This window comes from Lagenorhynchus albirostris, chromosome 9 (genome assembly GCF_949774975.1).
Source record: "Lagenorhynchus albirostris chromosome 9, mLagAlb1.1, whole genome shotgun sequence".
NCBI classification, from domain to species: Eukaryota; Metazoa; Chordata; class Mammalia; order Artiodactyla; family Delphinidae; genus Lagenorhynchus; species Lagenorhynchus albirostris.
The window spans coordinates 46,619,294-46,640,481 of NC_083103.1; the positions used below are offsets into that span (position 1 = coordinate 46,619,294).

General features: G+C 36.9%; 1 protein-coding gene across 3 annotated transcripts in view; it reads left to right on the forward strand.

Annotated features, from left to right (window-relative positions):
* Positions 1–318: 318 nt before the first annotated feature.
* STK33 (serine/threonine kinase 33) overlaps positions 319–21,188 on the forward strand; it is a 76,770-nt gene continuing 55,900 nt past the window's right edge. Inside the window, exons 1-7 of one of the 3 annotated variants that reach the window (XM_060159733.1) lie at positions 319–703; positions 1,766–1,879; positions 5,647–5,760; positions 8,677–8,781; positions 13,489–13,627; positions 15,878–15,966; positions 17,820–17,904. In XM_060159733.1, coding sequence (XP_060015716.1) covers positions 479–703; positions 1,766–1,879; positions 5,647–5,760; positions 8,677–8,781; positions 13,489–13,627; positions 15,878–15,966; positions 17,820–17,904 — 871 coding nt within the window. In that variant the 5' untranslated portion in view covers positions 319–478. Of the gene's footprint in view, positions 704–1,765; positions 1,880–5,646; positions 5,761–8,676; positions 8,782–11,234; positions 11,333–11,906; positions 12,009–13,488; positions 13,628–15,877; positions 15,967–17,819; positions 17,905–21,188 lie in introns of those variants that run through there. The other 2 variants (XM_060159735.1, XM_060159734.1) reach the window with 2 other exon arrangements.

Sequence of the window (21,188 nt, forward strand, 5' to 3'; positions counted from 1 at the left end):
CTAATTCATTAAAAAAATTGATATCAACCCACCAAATTTCCTTAGACCATGCTTTTTTAACAGTTTTATGATTCTGTGCAGAGGGTGATTCTTTCGACTCTTAAGTAAATAAAATGTCTAGAGTTCAAGAATTCAATTTTGGAAGATGAGAATGTATTGGTTTTTAGAAATGTGTTCTAATTTTGTTGTAAATATTAACTTTCATGTATAGGCAGGATGCTTTTGGTGCTAGTTGCTAGTTTTTCTTTGATTTCTAGGAGGGTGATTGGATAAGAAAGAATTTTCTAAATGGTGATTTCTTTTCTGCCTGCAGCTCTCACGTGTGACTGTAAGTCTAGTGCATCATTAACCTAAGGACCTCACCACTTGGAAGTTACACTTTTCGTCATCAGCTTACCTTATCCTTTTGGTCTGGTTGTTTTCCTTAAACACTGGAAACATCTTTCTTTCAAGTTGCTTTTGTTGAAGAGTTAGGCAAATGGCTGATAGCAGCTGTGGTAAAAAATCCACAAAATGCCCCAACTGTTCATCTGCTTCTCAGAGAAATGTGCTTTGTGTATGTTCTTGTAAAACAAAGCTTTCTCCAATGTCAGTGGTGGAAATGTCACAGACATCGAGCACTGGTAGTTCAGAATTTACAGTTTCACCAGAGAGAAAAAAAGAAAGACAAGCCAGCAAAGATAGTACCTCTGGAAAAGATTTGGTAAATATTGAAGATTCAACACAAGTGGATGTCCCATTCCCTGATCCCATCCCTAGATTCATCCATATCCCATGGACCCTTGTCAGCCAATTCATTGCCTTCTTAACTATTAAAGTAACATTTCTTTCTTACATAAGAGGTGAGAAAAGTTGGTTGGTAATTTCTTTTATGCTCTTTCCAACAACTGCCCAAATTAATGATTTCTCAGGATTATGAATAATTCAGAATGTTATTCCAGCTTCTTTTTTAAAAAATGGTTTATATGGAAATGAATTGGTTTTCAAATTGAATTCAATCTGAATTTTGGGGCATTTTCTTCAACTGATGCAGAATGAGATTTATGGTTGTGGTTAAATATAGGGTGGTTATTACTTAAGACAGTTCCTGGTTATCTAGATGGAATATCAAGTATACCTTACAAAATTGACTTGCATTAGTTACAATCTATGACTACCCAGTTGGACAGGTTTTCGTATATTCGCCTTTATAGAGGAGAGGCACTATGGAAGATTGTCATTGATATAGCACAACTTTGGAGACAGAGAGCAGTAAGTTTAAGAAAAGTTAGGTTCTCAGCCCTCAAGTTTGTACCCTTTTCACATTTTCACCCTAAACTGTTATTTCTGATTTGTATTATGGTATAGTTTTTTCCATATAGGTGTCTCTGAGTGAATTATTGCTATGTTATCTTCATTCAAAGCATATTTTGTGAATGTCTGGCCAGTAATTTTTTGTGTATAACCTATTTGAGATGACTGTTATGTTTTGAAACAAGGGTGATTGAGAAAGCTGTGAAGTTGCTTTCTTTTGTGGTGTTAAAGATTTTAAGTCCTGATTTATCTTCTATGCAAGTCATCATGTAGACTTGCCTGGATAGAGGAGATTAGATTGAATAACTTCTTAAGGCCTCTTTTAGCCTAATGAGTGAATGAATTATATAGGGCTTAGAATTTGAAAAAAACAGTAAACTGTCTTGTACACAATAAATATCTTGACACACATTAAAGATTTGTCAGATTATTATATCTTAAAGTTAATATTAAAATTTCTTTTTGGTCCAAGCCCTCAGAAACCTCAAGTGTAGAGAGAAAATCATCTCAACAACAGTGGGGTCGAGGCAACTTTACAGAAGGAAAAGTTCCTCACATAAGGATGGACAATGGAGCTGCTATTCAGGTATATAGAGAGCAAACTGAAGCTACTAGAAATTTTCCAGTTTCTTCTAAGTCAGTGTTAATGGCAAAAATGATTTAAAAGTAAGTCTCTAAGGAAAGGAAAGAGGAAATTTACCATTTTTAAGTATGTCAAAGTCTTTACTAAAGAAAATGCAGATTAATTATTTTTTCTGTTCATAGAGGTGCAAATGGACTTTAATAATTAAAGTGGAGAGCATTTTTATTAGACAAAATGAGAACATTTTGGTCTCCAGGTCTTGCCTGTTGCTGAGGGCAGTTGTGGAGTCTTTGTATAGACCTATTCAGGATGCAGACAGAGACCAGGTGACTTAGATGGTTTGGCTGTTCACTTCTTTGATGACCAGTAGTGAGGCTAGAATTTCCCTCATGGACCCCTCCATATTTTTCCAGCCTGTGACTGAGTGAATACCAATATTATTATTCCCAGGATTCTAATTCTTATATACAAATATGACTTAAATATTAGTACCATTTTAGAAATTAAAATGTGTTCCTTTAACACCAGATTAAAGGAACTGCAACAAGAACAACAAGAAGAAAATTGTGTTAATGTTAAATAACTTTAAAAAATTACTTTAAGAAATATTTGGCAATTTACTTGAAGAGATCAGAAAAACTTTCTGAGAACTTCTGACCTGAAAAGTTTAAATCTTCCCCTGTAAACAAAAGACCTGAATTTTAAAAAAATCCACAAATTTACTGAGTTTTAAATTTAACCATAAGAGCTTTTATAAAAGCAAAATGTATGTGTTTTGAAAAATTAGGAAAATATAGATAGAAAAGTGAAGAAGATAAAAATCATGAGCCAGACATAACCAATTTTAACATTTATTGTCTTTACTTCATTTTTCTAGGCATGTATAAGTCTTACCCTATTTTTTGTTTTTGTTTTTTTCCTGGTTTAAATTGTAAAATATTTCAAATATACACATATTTTTAAGAAATAACATTAAATGGTATAGTGGAAGTTTCTCTTCCCCTATTAAATAGACAGGCTCATTTTAAAGATATCAAACATTTCAGAAGAGTATAAAAAAGGAAGCTACAGTCATCCAAAGTTCTACTACCTAATGATAACTATTCTTAATATTTAGATGAACAACTTTCCAGACATCAATGTAAGCACCTCCACATATACAGATTTTTCGTAATGGGATCATATCATGCATGCTTTCACACTCTATACTATATCATGGATTTCTTATATGTCAGTAAAAAGAGATCTACGTTACCATTGTAATAGCATCCTCTTAAAATTATTACAAACAAGAAGTCATTTTCTCCTTATTGTCATCACTATGTAATGATGCCAAAGCAGTTAGTTGAAGAAGAAGATTAATTTATAAACAACTAGTTGGGCAGTTGGACTATTTTTCTACCCATTCTTCATTTTAAAAATCCTATAAACAGTATTAAAATACTGTGTCCAAATTGTGGTTCTATATGTCTAGAGATGAAATGAGAGGTTAATTTTTAAAGGACAAGAAAAGTTGGGGAAGTGGTTAGGGATTATTGAGATTATTTTGTTCTGTGGGAATAAAAGGTTTAAGTGGAGATTTAACTCATTTTACATAGTGTATAGTTGGGAGTTGCAGGTACATATAATAAAATGTTTTGTCTTATTTTAATCATCTTAGTTTTTTGACTTTAATTCTCACTATCAAGTGGTAATGGGAAGAGGGAAAAGCCAAAGTAATTATAAGTCATCAGAAGGCAGTGTCCTGAGGACAATCGCCTGGACAGGATGTGCCCTGCCTGAGTGGGGGTCACCATTCACAACATTCAAGACCTCAGATCTGGAGCTCCTTCTCCAGGGTTCAACTCCATGTACCCAGTCTCTCACTTCTCTCAAATATGCATATGTATAGAAGGTTCCTGACTGGCTGGCTTGCTGACTAGATTGATTTATTGATTCAGTTCATTTATCAGCTCACTCATTCGTTCCACATTTGCACTGCTGTTCCTTTGAAATGCCTTCCTTGCTGTGATTGGATTATAGAAAAATATTCTCAGTTATTTTTTTTTGCCTTTGTTCCCTCACATGCCTGTCTCAGAAGCCATGTCTTTCATAACGTTTTCCCTTATTCTCCCAGTATTTTAGCTCTGGTCTCTGGCCCCAGTGTCATTTTGTATTTTTTTTTTAACTTAAGATTTTATGACTTAAGTAATAATCTTGTCTTTTGAGTAGACTACAAATTATGAGAAAACAATAATTATGTTTTATTCATCTTTGTAGCCCCCAAAGTATGTATCACAAGGAAATATCCAAGGAAAATCTAACATGTTGAAGCTGAATATTTTTCTTTTCTTTTCCTTTTCTTCTCTTCTCTTCTTTCTTTTCCTTTCTGTCTCTCCCCATCCCTCCCTCTATCTCTTTTTTCTTTCCCTTTCCTTCTTTCCTTTCTTCCTCCCTTCCCCTTCTCTCCCCTCCCTTCCCTTCTTCCTTCTCCCTTTTCCTCCCATGCACTAAGCATGAATATTTTGCCTACAAGGTTTCAGGCAGGCTTTTTAAAGGATACAAAAGAAACAGCTTCTTCATAAGGTGTTTCTAGACCATCTTGGAAGGAAAAAAATGAGCCAAAATGTTTGTAAGCAAGAGAGTAATAATAGTGTTTGAGGACCAATGCATACATGTTGAAGGAAGTCAAACAAACAATTACCATGGTGCAGAGTTAGGCAGAGAAGCCCTTCATAAGGAGGTAAGTAATTAGTTGGATACGGATCTTCTTTTACAAAACTAAGAAAGGAATGTAAGCAGTAGAAAACATAAAGTCTAGCAGTAACTTACCTGTTGCATGGTGAAGATGAAAGTAGTCACGCAGAGGGAACATGGCATCTCTAAGGCAGGCTTTGGCTGGCTAACCCAACAGAGGCTTCCCCGAGCAGCATTAGCTCAGGTGTTCTCTCCTGTTCTAGTCCCTGTGCATCATGGGTCGAGAAACTCTTGCTACTGCCCTGGAGTTGATTCAGATCAAGGAGACTGACTCCCTCCAACCAAATTCACAAGAAATGAAAGTGTAAATGAGTTACCTGCTTGTTATTTTACGACATGAAGAGGAATGCTGGTTGCAAGACCACGCATTCTGTCCTTGTAAGCAGGAGTAAAACGATAAGCAGAAGGATCCTTGGTCTGGATAGTGTTACTGTGGAAGGTTTTCATTTTTTTTACAGTGCTGATTTATATTAATATTTTGGTCATATATTCCTTTTCCTAAAACAAAAGGAAATAAAACAACAAAAGTGATTTTTTTAATAGAAACAGTGAAGATAAAGAAAAAGGGTTACTTGGTAAACAGGAGAGCAGTTGTTCAGTGGTTAATATGTGCTGATTTTATAGTGTAGCTCTCAGAGTTTGGTGATAATTTTTTGGTTGAATGTATCTTATACACACACATATATATTTGCATGTATGAATGTTCCATTCCTCCTTTTTCTTATGAAGACATTTCATTAATATTGTAGTTTATAAGAGGTTCATTTTTTATGCTTTTGAAGTTTTTTACATTTCTTTGTAAGGATTTTTATGGTTTTCCTCTAAAGGATATTTAATAAAATTCATCAAAACTTATTTTTGTTTAATTAAGATGTGTTTATTAATATTGAAGCAAATATGGGGTGTCTTCTGTTTGATTTTACCCTGGAGCAGAATCACTCTTCCCTTGGGTGGATATCTGTCAGTATTATATGTTTATTTGTAATCCTGATGAATGGCAGAGAGAGACAAAGGAACTCATGTTTTTTATCCAGGAAATCTATACCTTTGGAAGAATACTGGGAAAAGGGAGCTTTGGAATGGTCATTGAAGCTATTGACAAGGAGACAGAAACTAAGTGGGCAATTAAAAGAGTGAGCAAAGAAAAGGTAAGGCATATCGGCAGCGTCCTACCGAGAGCACAGTGCCAGTGCAGGGTGGGGTAGGCAGTACAGTTTTTCACACTAACACAGCTGACCCTGAGGGCCAGGGCCTAGGCTGTTCCCCTGGAGAAATGTGGATATTTCTCTAGCCTTCTGGGACGGGACCAGTTCTTAAACTCAAGTAGACAGGTACTAAAAAGTAAATGAAAGGATTACCTAACATAACCAGCATAACCAAATATAGATAAAGTTTACCAGAGTGAGCTGAAGGTGAGGGCTGATCATCAGTATGTGTAGATGGAGGGCTGTGGGCTAGCGATGTCTTAGTGAGAAATGGGTCCCGGTAGTCTCTCCCAATGTGGTTCTGATATACTTTGTCCCTATCTTTGCCTTTCCTTTGATTCCCTATTTCCTCATTGGTAGCTAACTCTGTTTATTCATCCTACCTACTCTTTCAGTTTGAACCACTTTTCCCCCAACTCTCTTCTGTACTGTTTACTTGTAATCACTGTATGTCTCACTAGATTTCATTGGAGTGAAGAACAACTGGGCTTCTTTTTAAGGGAGAATCTAAGTCCTCAAGCTTTATATCTGATCGTTTCATCAACTTTAAAACACTTTCTATGCCCGAGGAAAAACAAAAGACAGCATTAGGTGTTTTCCCCTTGGATTTGCGATGATAAATATTACACTTACAAAAGGAAATACTAGGTTTTATGTATTCTTTAAAACAAGCCATAGGAAATTATATACCATTTCCCCCTAAAGTTTAATACAGTAACATTAAATCTTAATAAAGGGAGATCCAAAAAAATAAAGGGAGATCCAGAGCCCTTCTAGAAATCTTTAGAATTAACTAAATGAACTGTCGGGGCTTCCCTGGTGGCACAGTGGTTGAGAATCCGCCTGCCAATGCAGGGGACACAGGTTCTATCCCTGGTCCGGGAAGATCCCACATGCCACAGAGCAACTAAGCCCGTGCGCCACAACTACGGAGCCTGTGCTCTAGAGCCCGTGAGCCACGACCACTGAGCCCACGTGCCGCAACTACTGAAGCCCACATGCCTAGAGCCCGTGCTCCACAACATGAGAAGCCACCGCAATGAGAAGCCCACGTACCACAACAAAGAGTAGCCCCCGCTCGCCACTACTAGAGGAAGCCTGCGCACAGCAATGAAGACCCAACCCAGCCAAAAATAAATAAATTAAATAAATACATTTATTAAAAAAAAAAAGACTAAATGGGATGTTATTTCCTTTGCTTTGCTCCTATCCCAGATTGGGTTAGGGGTTAGGTTTTAGGGTTATATAGTCAGGATACCTGCTTGCAACTTTAGGAATTCATAATCTTGCACATACCTATTGATGCTGAGAGTTTTCAGGACACTAAGTAAAATAAAGTTATATAGTCAGTATATGAATTGGACAGTATCTTACTGCATTATATACAGGTCAAATCATTTGTGGAGGGAGGTAGGAAGAGGATTGAGATGGATATTGTTATAACTCTCCATATCTAGTCTGTATAGGAATTCACTCCTCACAATCACTATTTCTCTTGACCCTCTAGGATAACCTTAAACTGTGACTTTCATCCTCCATGGGTGAGGCACAAAGGGTGGGCAGTTTCCTATCCCTCCTGAGATGGTAATGGTTGAAGGGTAAAGGTAATTGGAAGCAGGGATGACACTAGGAAAAATTTTAACTAGGTAAAATTTGCCTTATGATCAATCCCTTTCCAGTCCTTCAGGAACTATTATGTCTCTCCCAAACTTGGTGGGGGCAGGGGTTAGGGGTAAGGAGGGAGGAATAAGAACTTTATTATCCCTTTCAGGGATATTTTCATGTGAATGAGGACAATGTTTATCCTTGAATAATGATGGTAATTTAGATATCAAGAGGGGTGATGACTGGGTTGGTGGTAGTGGTGGTTAGGGTGGAGAAAGCCCTCCTGGAATTTCTTAGATGACATTGTAGACAGTTACTTACACCCTGAATGAAGGCCTGGTCAGGTGTGGTTAAGGGTTACATGTAAGGAGATAAATTGGAGTTAGGTTGGTCTGAAGGCAAAATCTCCATCTCCATCTTGATCGAGCGTGCTCTCTCTCCTCTTTCTCTCTCTCTCAAATTTTTTTTTTTTTTTTTTTTTTTTTTTTTTTTGCGGTACGCGGGCCTCTCACTGTTGTGGCCTCTCCGAGACGTTGTGGAGCAACAGGCTCCGGACGCGCAGGCTCAGCGGCCATGGCTCACGGGCGCAGCCGCTCCGCGGTATGTGGAATCTTCCCGGACCGGGGCACGAACCCGTGTCCCCTGCATCGGCAGGCGGACTCTCAACCACTGTGCCACCAGGGAAGCCCTCTCTCTCAAATTTTTGAGGCTGGGGGACTAGGAAGTAATATAATGCAGGGCTAAGTGTAGAATCTCACTGCCTGTTGTTTCTTTTGATATGTATATAAATATAATCAAAACAAAACAACAATAAAACAAAAACATTTTATTTTAACAATTCTAACATTTAATGAGACAGATGCTTTATATCCGTTTTCTAATTGATGTCCCGGGAAAGTAGATTTTGTTTTTATTATGCTAACATCAAAGGATCAATACGATTTTGAAGGAAATTCCAAAAAGGCTATTAAAAATTGCAATAATTTTGTGACATGACAGAGACCATGTTGTAGCTAATTTATAGAAACAGTCCAAGAAACGTGGTTTGAGGCCAAATTATGTATCTTTTAAAATTGGACAAAGGATAAGATGGGGCATACTTTAATCTTAACACATAGGTAAGTTGCATGTTATCTTTTGAAAAAGGAACTTCTAAAGAAAATGTAGGAAAAATATTAAATAACTTTAACTTTTATATTGAGGTATGCAGTAATGAAATTCATATGTGAAATCTATGTTTCCTCATCATTGAAGGCTGGAAGCTCTGCTGTGAAGTTGCTTGAACGGGAAGTGACCATCCTAAAAAGTGTGAAACACAAACACATTATACATCTAGAACAAGTATTTGAGACGCCTAAGGTAAAGCTTTGTTAGGTGCTGCATTTTGAAAATTGTTGTTATTACAAAATGAACATCATTCCCTTGGGAAGTAATCCTTTTGGGACACAGTGGCTCATGTCCTTGGCATGAGTCTGTCACTGGAGATTGATGAGAGCATTCTGGAGGACTTTTTATTGTTGATTTTATAGTTAGGTGTCTGATGATTAGATTGACGTTTTTAGTGAAATTTCTGGTGGCATGTTGAAAACAAATGTTTAAAATTGAAACAACCTCAGATATAACCCATTTGTGACCAGAGCTTCCTTAGAAGTGTCTTTCTTTTTGCTTTGGTCCTTGGTTCTCCATTAGAGTCTCTTGGAATATTGTCATAATTTTGCAAGTCTAGCTTCATAGTAGAGTTGGTATGGGCATATTTGGCACTATGTAGAAGATATTTTGTCATCTGTGTCTTAAACTAATATGTTTAATCTTCCTTCTTTCCTAGATGTTTTCATTCTTGTCTTTCAATGCTTGTAATTTCCATTTAGAGTTGTTCTGAAGCCTGGGTTATTTGCCATTCTGCCTTCAAGTTGTTTATGCACGTGGGCTTGGGTATTTCTCTGCTCGGAGGCAGTATGATACAGTGGTTATGCACGTGGACTCTGGGATCAGATTGCCTGTGCAATATAATCCTGGCTCTAACACTTATTAGCTCTGAGACCATGGACAAGTTACTCAACCTCTCTATACTTAAGTTTCCTCATCTGTAAGATTGGTTTAATGATAGTATCAAACTCATTTGGTTGTTGAAGGATTAAACGGGAAAGCGAATATAAAGCATACATCTCATCGACTGTTAGCTATTGTTCTTTGTTTCCTTCGACAGTCTCTAAGGCAGCAATAGTCAACTTGCGTTATGCGTTATGCTTGATTCATTAGAAGTGCTTGATAAATGTTAGCGACCACAGTTACCTTTTATGGGAGCAGTATATGGCAGTGGTGCCAGAAGCCTTCTCTACCTTTTCAGTTTTAGAGCTGTGACTTATTTTATCCTCAAATCTGCTTAGAATAGTTTTGCTCTTTATCATCAGTTTTAACCAGTTTCATTATGTTGTGCCTTGGTATAGTTGTCTTCATGTATCCTGGCTTGGGGTTCATGGAACTTCTTGAATCTGTGAGCTTATGGTTTTCATCAAATTAAGGAACATCTTGGCCATTATTTCTTCAAATATTTTTTCTGCCTTCTCCTACTTTTAGGACCTCAAGTACACATGAGATTGCCTGACATTGTACAAAGCTCACTGATGCTCTATTCATTTTTTTCCAATCTTTTTTCTCTCCCTGTTTAGTTTTGCAGAGTTTCTATTGTGATATCTTCAGATTCAGTAATCTCTTTTTCTGTAACATCATATGTGCTGTTTATCCCTTCCAATGGAAATTTGCTTTGGATCATTTTTCTATCTTCCATGTTTCTACTTAACGTGCTCACTGTTTCCTCCTCCTTAAATATAGTTACAATAACCTTTAATGTCCTTTTCTCTTAATTCTATCGTATGTGCCATTTCTAGGTCAGTTTTAATTGATTGATTTTTTCCCCTTCGTTATATGCCTGCTTCTTTAGATGCCTGTTAATTGTTGATTGGGTGCTGGCTATTTTTTATACTCTTACAACTATTTTTGAGCTTTATTCTGGAACATAGTTAAGTTATCGGAAATGGTTTGATACTTTTCAAGCTTGCTTTAAGCTTTGTTAGGTGGCACCAGAGCAGCCTTTGGTCTAGGGCTAATTTTTCCAGACTAATGAGGGAAGACCCTTTTGAGTATTCTACCCCATGAATAATGAGATTTTCCACTCTGGCTAATGGGAATACAAACCCTTCCTGGCCATGTGTAAGCGCCAGTGATTGTTTCTTCTGATCTTTTCACATGGTTCTTCTCCCAGCTTTGGGTAGTTTCCTCATACATATGTGCTAGTTGGTACTTCGCTGAAGAGTCGAGGGGGGGCTGTCTGCAAATCTATGGAGCCTTCTCTCCATAGATTTCTCCTCTTTGGTAATCTTCTCTGTGAACTTCAGTTGTCTTGGCCTTCAGGGACTCCCAGCACCATCTCCTCAGTTCATGTAGACTGCTGGGCTCTGTTTGGATTCCTTTTCCCTTCTCTGTGGCTTGGAAACTCTCCAGACAGTAAGCTAGGATAATCACGGGGCTGGCCTCCTAGGTTTCCCCTCTCTCAGGGATCACTGCCCTATGCTGTCTGATGTCTGATGTCTGAAAATTGTTATTTTATGTATTTTGTCCATTTCTTAAGTTGTTTCAGGAGGGAGGGTAAGTCTGATCTGTTACTTCATCAAGTGGGAGTCCAAATCTAGGATAATTTGAAGGCCAAAGAAACCATCATCTGTGATTGTCTTTTTTATGTATTGTTTGCCCTTGACTCACATAGGTCACATCTGACTCCCCATCTTCCCAACTCACACAAATGCCTAGACCTTCCGTTGAAGCCATCTTAAGGATGAATGGAAATTGCTACCTGAAGGGTTAGGCTAAGATAGTAATGCTGATCATGCAGTTTGACTATGTATGGTTTCCTGTGAGTCTAAATGTTCTACACAATTACTTTTAATAATTGTATAAAGAGTTGTAAAAAACTTCTGTTGATATAACTTTTATCAACGTACACATTTTAAAATGACATCAATTTATATTGTAAGCACTGCTAATATAACTTTGCCTTCCAAATAGTTCACTTACCATTTCATTTCATGATCCTACAGTGTTGTCAGTGGAAAAACTACGGCCTAGTTCAAAAGCTTATTTACGTGTTAGACTTGGCAGCATTCTGTAGTTACTTTTGAAATTCTAAACATCTTGAGATTGAGTGAGTCAGAATTTTGACTATAGGAAGAAAGGTTGTTAGCCTTGTCCTCCTGTATTCGTGCTTGCTGCCTGAACACAGAAGTTGCACTAGTAGTGGTAATAGAATAGGATCAGATTCCAGAATCTTAAAAACAGCAGTGAAAATGTGGTATAGGATAAAATGGAGACATGGAGGGTAGTCTGTGTCTGAATAGCATAGGTATGAAAAAGACACGCATTTTAGTTGACTGTGAATCTTTTTGACTTAATAGATGACTTGGCTATCGGAATACCTAAGGTGATCTTAATATGTATGCACAGAAACAGAAAATATGGAAGAAGCATTTCATTTGTGGCTTTTTACGATTTATACCCAATTAGTCACTAAGTCCCACTATTTCTCCCTCCAGGTATTTTCACATCTTTTTCTTCTTTCTTCTTTTCTCCATTCTGTGCCTCACATCTACCCTCTTATAATCAGAGGTCAGCTTACGCAGCATGTGAGCCAGTGGCATGTGGCCTGTTTTTTTATGGCCCATAAGCCAGGTTTTTTACATTTTTAAATGGTTGGAAAAAACGTAAAAGAGTAAAATTTCATGACATGTTAAAATTATATGAAGCTAAATTTCAAAGTCCATAAATAAAGTTTCGTTGTATTGTTTATGGATGCTTTTATGCTGTAACAGCAGAGTTGAGTGGTTGCAAGAGATTGTGTATGTTCCTCAAAGCCAAAAATGTTTACTACCTGGATCTGGCCTTTACAGAAAAAAGTTTGTTGAACTCTGCTCCTCATTACTGTTAGAGTGTTCATTTAGAAATGCAGAATTGATAGTAGCACATACCTTTCCCCCCACTCCAGACATCAGCTTAAAAATCTTCAGTGGCGGGCTTCCCTGGTGGCACAGTGGTTGAGAGTCCGCCTGCCGATGCAGGGGACGAGGGTTCATGCCCCGGTCCGGGAAGATCCCACATGCCGCGGAGCAGCTAGGCCCGTGAGCCATGGCCGCTGAGCCTGAGCGTCCGGAGCCTGTGCTCCACAACGGCAGAGGCCATAGCAGTGAGAGGCCCGCGTACCGCAAAAAAAAAAAAAAAAAAAAAAAAAAAAATCTTCAGTGGCTCCTTATTGCATATGGGAAAAAAGAAAAAATCCCAGCTCCTTTGTGTGACATCCAAGACTCCTTACAGCCTGACACCAACGTGTTCTTTCTGGCCTCACCCCTCACCATCTCAGTCTTCTCTGACTTACCAAACTCCCAGTGCTATTAACACTGAGATACTTGTTATTCTTTAACTGCCAGCACTGGTTTCTTTCTTTCTTTCTTTCTTTCTTTTTTTCTAGTCTTGCAGCGCTGGCATGCGGGATCTTAGTTCCCGACCAGGGATAGAACCCGCACACCCTGCAGTGGAAGGGCGGAGTCTTAACCACTGGACCGCCAGGGAAGTCCCACCAGTGCTGTTTTGAGCTTTGGAGTCTGCAAATGCCATGTGCTATGCCTGTTCTTGCCCATATTCTCTACCCATAAATCCCTATTCAGTCATCCAGACGTGCCTGTATGTTGCCTCTTCAGTGAGCATTCTTTAGGCAAAGGCTCCCCTCCTCTGTAACCTCATCACATTTCGGACATTCCTCTTCTGTTAGCCATTACCCCATGGTATTGTGATTATAGCGAAACTCTGAACTCCTTGAAGGTAAAGACTATGTGTCTTATGCTTCCTTTTTCCTCTAGTATCCTGCATAGTATCTTGTACATGATAGATAACAAATAGTTTTGAATGAAAAGATCGATTGTAACCATATTTCTGCTATACATATACCATATATAACATTTTAAAGATCCTCAGCTAAATAATTTGTGCTCTCTGTCTCTCTTTTTAAATTTATAATGTCAGAAAATGTACCTTGTGATGGAGCTTTGTGAGGATGGAGAACTCAGAGGAATTCTGAATAGGAAAGGTCATTTCTCAGAGAATGAGACCAGGTGGATCATTCGAAGTCTTGCCTCAGCTATAGCCTATCTTCACAATAAGGGTAAGAAGAGGATCCAGCTCACTGACTCCATGAGCGCAGACACCACTTTTGTTTAAGGGCAATTGTATTCAGGGTTCATAGTCACAGAAATAATGCCTACTAATATGGAAGATATTCTTTTAAAAATTAAAAAAATTTTTCCTTTTTAACTTTATAGATATATTTTAATTAGAAGCAAGGCAGGTATGCAATTACATTGTACACAGACAAGACGAAATTATGAATGTTTCTACAGAACAGTTTGAAAAGAAGCTAATATTATCAAATCAAACATAGAAAATCAATAATAAAAGTGAAATTTCTAAAAACACATATATTAATAATGTTAAAAGTCTATATATTCTAGGCATTTAAAATTTTTTAGATTAATTATTAGAGCAGTTTTAGGTTCACAGCGAAATGGAGAAGTTACAGAGAGTCCCAGATACCTCTGCCCGTGCATGCACATCCTGCCCCGTTATTAGCATCCCCCATCAGAGTGGTACATTTACTACAATTGATGAACCTACACTGACACATCATTATCACCCAAAATCCATAGTTTGGATCCATAGAATCCAAAATTCTATGGATTTTGACAAATGTATAAAGATACATATCCCCCAGTATAGTACCATATGGGAATCGTTTCACTACTTTAAAATCCACATTTAAATATTATTCTAATTCTTCTAATTGCTTTACTGTTCTTTGGTGTTATTGCTACTGTTTTTCCTCATGCTCCTGCTTTTTTTTCTTCAGTGTTAGTTTGGCTTACATGTGACTTTAGAAACTTCTCATTTTATAGATGAGAAAAAGCTTTGTTCCAGAGAGGTGAAGTGACATGGTTAGGTGTGGCAGATCCGGTACTGGAACCCAGGGGTTCATTCAGCAGATATTTCTTGAGCACCTACAGCATTGTGGTTAGTTCTAGAGTTACAGAAGTTAAAAGACAAGGCACCTGCCCCTCAAGGAAATTGAGAGGCAGATGGGTGATGGAGTACAGAAAACAAACTGTAATGCAACATGATAATTTCTGAAAGCCATATAAAGTGCAAGGAGCATAGGTATATTAAGCGCCTCATTTGATTTGGAAAGTCAGGGAAGAATTCACAGAGGAAGCAAAACCTGAGCTGAGGAATACAAACTCAGACGAAAAAGGGAGGGCTTTCCAGGCAGAGGGCAACAATTTTTGCAAGGGCAGGAAACCAAAGGCTTAATATTATGCTAATGTCGATTCTCCCACATTAAGCTGTAAATTCAGTATAATTTCAAACTAAATCTTAACAGGATTTTTCATGGAACTTGATAAAATTATTTTGAAATGGGTGAGACTAGTAAAGAAAACAATGAAAAAGAAGAACAGCGGAGGCAGCAGAGAGACTTGTCCTGCCAACTACTAAAACATAAAGATAAATTAATATTAAAATTTTGTGGTATTTATGTAAGAAGAGATAAGGAGAACAATAGAAACAATAAAAATTCCAACACAGGCTGGAACTGGGTAAGGGAACTGTAACTAATTAGGTATAATTGCCAGTCCAGGGCTCATTCAGCTTCATTTTTCCAGAAATTATGCCTATAACTTTTTAAGTTTAGGGAAATGATTGCTATGGATATGAACTGAATCAGTTATTTGCAAAGGAAATATTTGGTACATGAGAGTATTTGCATGTACATAAAAGTCCTACCTGAGCTCTGACATGTTCAACTGGAGATTTTGTGTCTCAGGGGTTTTTGTTTTTAATTTTGATGTATGGAGTAGGAAAGTGGTACTGATGTTGTAGAAAAATATACTGAAGTAAGTGTAGTTTATATACGTGTTGCCAGGTTGCAGTATGTTAAATGTTTATACTGGCAATAACATATGCATAGAAGTAAAGAAGTAATCCTCTATTTGAAGAGCGAAGGACATGGGAAACCTTCCCAGGCTTGTAAGTATACGTGTCTCCCTCCTCCAGGGAATACCTAACCTTGGACAGGATCCTCTTCCATACTTACCAGGCCACTTGTCATGAAGAGCGGCCAGTTGGAGCAGCAGGGGATTGGGGAGAGGTGAGGGAGCCAAAGAAAATGGCTCCTTAAGGTTAGAAACATGGAGAAAAGGGATCTGAATATCAGGGAATAGAAGAGGGCAGGGTTACACCTGGCCCTCCTCAAATTTTTCAACAGTGGATGTTAACTGGTCAAGTATATTTATTTGTTCTATTTGTGTCCTCTCTATTTTTTCATTATCTATTTCATTTGATTTGTTGTTTATTTTCTTGGTAGATATAGTACATAGAGATCTAAAACTGGAAAACATAATGGTTAAAAGCAGCTTTATTGATGCTAATGATGAAATGAACTTAAACATAAAGGTAAGATATTAGAAATGGTCGTAATTTTTTGCCTATAAACAATTTGATAGCGAAGTGGCAAAGTACATCCCCTTTTTAGATACATTTTGAAAGCTTTTAAACAGCCAAAACTAAGTGCTTGTGCTAAAAAAATTAAAATTTCACAAAAGAGGTGGTGACTGACAAGAATAATTTTACAAGTTAAGTGGTGCTATTGAATTTTTCTAAAGTACATATTCATTTTGATAGTTCTAAATCATTAGTTAATAGCAAACAAACAGATGCTCTGAATTCTAATTAATTTCAAAATTATGCCTGGTAATTTGATGTAAATGTGTTACAGATCTAGAGAAAAAGTACACCTTGGCTGTGCCTTTGATACTAAATTAATGCTAAAGTCTGTATTTCTCATTTAAAAATACCCAAACTTAATAAGTTGGGTATTAATATTTATGTCCTAAGAAAAATTAATGTGCCAAGTATTTATTCTTGAAGACTTTATTCAAATTAAGTGTTCCTTAATGTCAAATAAATGATAGGATACATTATTTATTACTTAGCACTTTAAAAGTGGCTGCTTTCAAAATATATGAATGTGTTAATTTAGGAATAAAATGTTGTCTGTGAATAACTTGCTCTGTTGCATTTAAATAGGTTTAACAGCATTGTTGTTTTACCCAAGTAAAGTAAATGTTCTTAAATATTTCCACTGTAAACTCTACGAGAACAGGAATTCTGTGTGTCTCATTCACTGTTGGTACCTGGAGTAGTGCCTGAAGCATAGTATGTGCTCAATTAATATTTGGTGCATAAAGGAATAAATGCTCTCCAAAGAACTGAATTGGATCATGAAAGCTTTTATATATTTGATACCTGTATAAATTTTCCGTGGAGAAAGATATGTATCATAATGCTCCAAGTAGGATCGTTGTGAACACTCCTGGAGAAATTTATTAATCTCTTTAGAAAAATAGTGATATTACATTGTTGACAGGAATATTTTCTTACTCCATGCGGTACTGGAAACTTTCCATTCAGTGTCTGTGGACCAAAAGCCTATCTTTGATTGTGTGATCAATAAATGTGCCTGTTTTTCTGCTTTCAGCCCAAGGCTGTTCCAACTTGGGAGACAAGACCAAGGGCACGTACTGAATATGTAATAACCAAATGTTTAATGACCAAGATTTAGAACTGAGCAGAAAGCCTGCAGTTGCAGCAGTAGGCCTCCTGTGTATTTGTAGCTATATTGTGTTTTTTTTCCTGTTAATTTGCTTCTCGTAGTTTTTAATAGTGTAATAATTTTTTAAATTAATATACTCTAGAAAACAAAGGAAATATTAATAAAGAAAAGATAGCATTTACTAGAGATAATGTTTTGTAAATAATTATTAAAGGGGGGAGTTTCCTTGAGTGCTGACAAGGATAATGATTTGCATTTATAACAGCACTTTAGACTGGAACATAGCTTGAGCATCAGAAAAATAGATGATAAACTTACTAAGGCCAGAATGTATTTTACAGTGAAAGAACTTTATAAAAATAACTTTTTTATTTGAAAAAAAGTTAAATGCCTTCTTGCAAGAACAACTTCCTATGTTGAACTGGTGAATTTAATTAGAAGGAATGAACAATCAACGTCATGGGTGTTTTCTCAAGATTGGACAAACCAAGCTTCTCTTTACCAAGTTTCTTCTTCAAAAGGAGGGGTGGGTGGAGAGGGGAAGCAAGGTCCTTATTAGTAATACAAGCAAAGCCCCTCCATCCTCAAGAATCCCTGAATTAAATGCAATACAATGCGGTGAAAGTCCTATTTGCAGAATGAGTGAATTCTGGGACTGGAACACAGGTAACTCCGTATGAGTTTCTTCTTTTAGGTGACTGATTTTGGTTTAGCGGTGAAGAAGCAAGGAAGGAGTGAAGCCATGTTGCAGACCACATGTGGGACACCTATCTATATGGGTAAGTTAGTAGACTTAAAATGATTCTTTTTCTATATGAAAAAGTAGAACAACTAGTATGGATTAAAACTTGAGCAGTTCAATTTCACGTCATGACTTAATGGCCCTGATCAAGCTACCTTTTCTTAGGTCAAATAATTTTAATTGTTTTAGCAGATTTCTCGTAGTTCTTATCTTCAAAGATTATAGTTTTCATTATTTCTCTGGGCTCTTCTTATAGCTGTTTATGTCTCTTAGGTAATCATACACCCAAACTTAATTATTGTTTTATTAATTCATGCTAAAATCATGAGTATGTTTTGCTTCTTTCCATTTTTTATCCAATTTCATTGCCATCCAGTGGTTTTTCAGAGTACTGATTAAATATATTTTATAAACCAAGTTGCCCATTTTCCTAAAGGTGATTTTTAACAGCTTTCCTGAAGTATAATTTAAATACCATAAAAATGTACCATTCAGTGATTTTTTTCATACATTCATAGAGCTGTGCAACATCACCACAATCCAGTTTTAGAACAGTTCTACCCCCAAAAGTTGCCTCATGCCCGTTTGCACTCAATCTCATTCCCATCCCAACCCCAGGTAACCACTAATCCTTATCTCTCTAGATTGGCTGTTTCTGGACATTTCATATAAATGGGATCATGCAATATGTAGGCTTACATGCCTGGCTTCTTTCACATAGCATGATGTTTTTGAGGTACATCCCTGTTGCAGTCTGTTTCTTTATATTGCTGAACAGTTGTCCGTTGTATGTTGTTTATATATTTATTAGCTGATGGGCATGTGGATTGTTTCCAGTTTGGAGCTATTATGAATAATCCTGCTATGGACATTCGTGTACAAGTTTTTTTTTTAAGCTTTTTGTAAAATTTATTTACTTTATTTTATTTATTTTTGGCTATGTTGGGTCTTCATTGCTGTGCACAGGCTTTCTCTAGTTGCGGCGAGGGGGGGCTTCTCTTCATTGCAGTGCGCAGGCTTCTCATTGTGTTGTCTTCTCTTGTTGCAGAGCACGGGCTCTAGGCGTGTGGGCTTCAGTAGTTGTGGCTCACGGACTCAGTAGTTGTGGCTCGCTGGCTCTACAGAACAGGCTCAGTAGTTGTGGTGCATGGGCTTAGTTGCTCCATGGCATGTGGGATTTTCCCGGACCAGGGCTCGAACCCATGACCCCTGCATTGGCAAGCGGATTCTTAACCACTGCGCCACCAGGGAAGTCCCTCGTGTACAAGTTTTTTTTGTGGACGTGTGGTTTCATTTTCCTTGGGTAACTACCAAGGAGTGAAATTGCTGGGTCATATATTATTTATGTTTATACTTTGTAAGAAACTGCCAAACAATTTTCCAAAGTGGCTCTAATATTTTTCCTTTGCACTAGCAATGTATGAGAGTTCCAGTTTCTTCACATCCTTGCTAACTCTTTATATTACCTATCTTTTTAATTATAGCCATTCTAGTGGTTATGAAGTAGTATCTCATTGTGATTTTTAATTTGCATTACCTTAATGACCAATGATGTTGAGTATCTTTTCATGTACTTATTAGTCATTCATATATCTTCTCTGATGAAATGTCTATTCAAATCTGTACCTATTGAGATGATCATATATTTTTTCTCTTTAAATTTATTAATGAAATAATTACATTAATAGATTTTTAAAATGTTGAACCATCCTTGTACTTTTGGATTAAACCCCACTTGGTTTAAGGTACTGCCATATTCAATTTGTCACCACTTTATTTAGGAACTTTGAGTGTAGCTTTCTTTCTTTCAGCTGCCCTTGTCATTTTGATGTTAGGGTTATAATATCTTCATTTTAAAAATAAAATATTTTCACTTTTTTTATGCTCATGAACCACTTAAGCAATAGAAATTACCTGTTCATTAATTATTTGATGAAATTTCCCCTTAAAATTTTTTGGTCCTGATACCCTTTGGGGGATAAAGTTTCTATTATTAATTTATATTAGGTTATTCAAGTTTTTCACATCTTCTTGAGTCATTTTGATAATTTGTTTTTCAGAAAATTTCAAAATATCCAGTGTAACATTTGCAAAAATGAATCCTGTGTTCAGTCACAGAGAAAACTCCTAAAAGTTGGAAACCTTTAAGTCACAATTACCTAGTATAATGAAGAAAGCTAGACAGAAAAACCAAAAGGCTAGATAAATTAACACACATTCACATGAGCATCAAACACATCCCAACCACCTAGAAAATTTAACCCCCCCCACCCCCCTGGCAACCACCCATTTGTTCTCTATATCTATGAACCTGTTTCCATTTTGTATTATATTGTTCATTTGTTTTGTTTTTTAGATTCCACATATAAGTAAGATCATACAGTATTTGTCTTTCTCTTTCTAGATTATTTCACTTGGCATAATAACCTCAGGAACCATCCATGTTGTTGCAAATGGCAAGATTGAATATTTTATGGCTGAGTAGTATTCTATTGTATATGTAAACCACATCTTCTTTATCCATTCATCTAGCACTTAGGTTGCTTCCATATCTTGGTTATTGTACATAATGCTGCATTGAACATAGGGGTGCAGACATCTTTTCAAATTCCTGGTTTTTTGTTTTTTGGGGGGTTTTTTCCAGAAAAATACCCAGAAGTGGAATTGCTGGATCGTATGGCAGTTTTATTTTTAACTGTTTGCAGAATCTTCATACTATCTTCCAGAGCGGCTGCACCAATTTCCATTCCTACCAACCAGTGCATGAGGGTTCGCTTTTCTCCACATCCTCACCAACATCTGCTACTTGTTGTCTTTTTGGTGGTAGCCATTCTGACAGGTGGGAGGTGGTATCTCATTGTAGCTTTAATTTGCATTTCCCTGATAGTTAGAGATGTTGAGCACCTTTTCACGTGCCTGTTGGCCCTCTGTATGTCTTCTTTGGAAAATGTCTATTCAGGTCCTCTGCCCATTTTTAAATCGGGTTGTTTGGTTTTTTGATGTTGAGTTGTATGATTCTTGGTATATTTTGGTTATTAACCATTATCAGATATATCATTTGCAAATATCTTTTCCCATTTAGGAGGTGGCCTTTTCACTTTGTTGATAGTTTCCTTCTCTGTGCAAAAGCTTTTTAATTTGTTGTAGTCTGATTTGCTTATTTTTGCTTTTGTTTCCCTTGCCTGAGGAGACACATCCAAAAATTATTGCTAAGACCTGTGTCAAAGAGCATACTGCCTATGTTTTCTTCTAGGGGGTTTATGGTTTCAGGTCTTACATTTAAGTCTTTTATCAATTTTGAGATTATTTAAATTGTATATG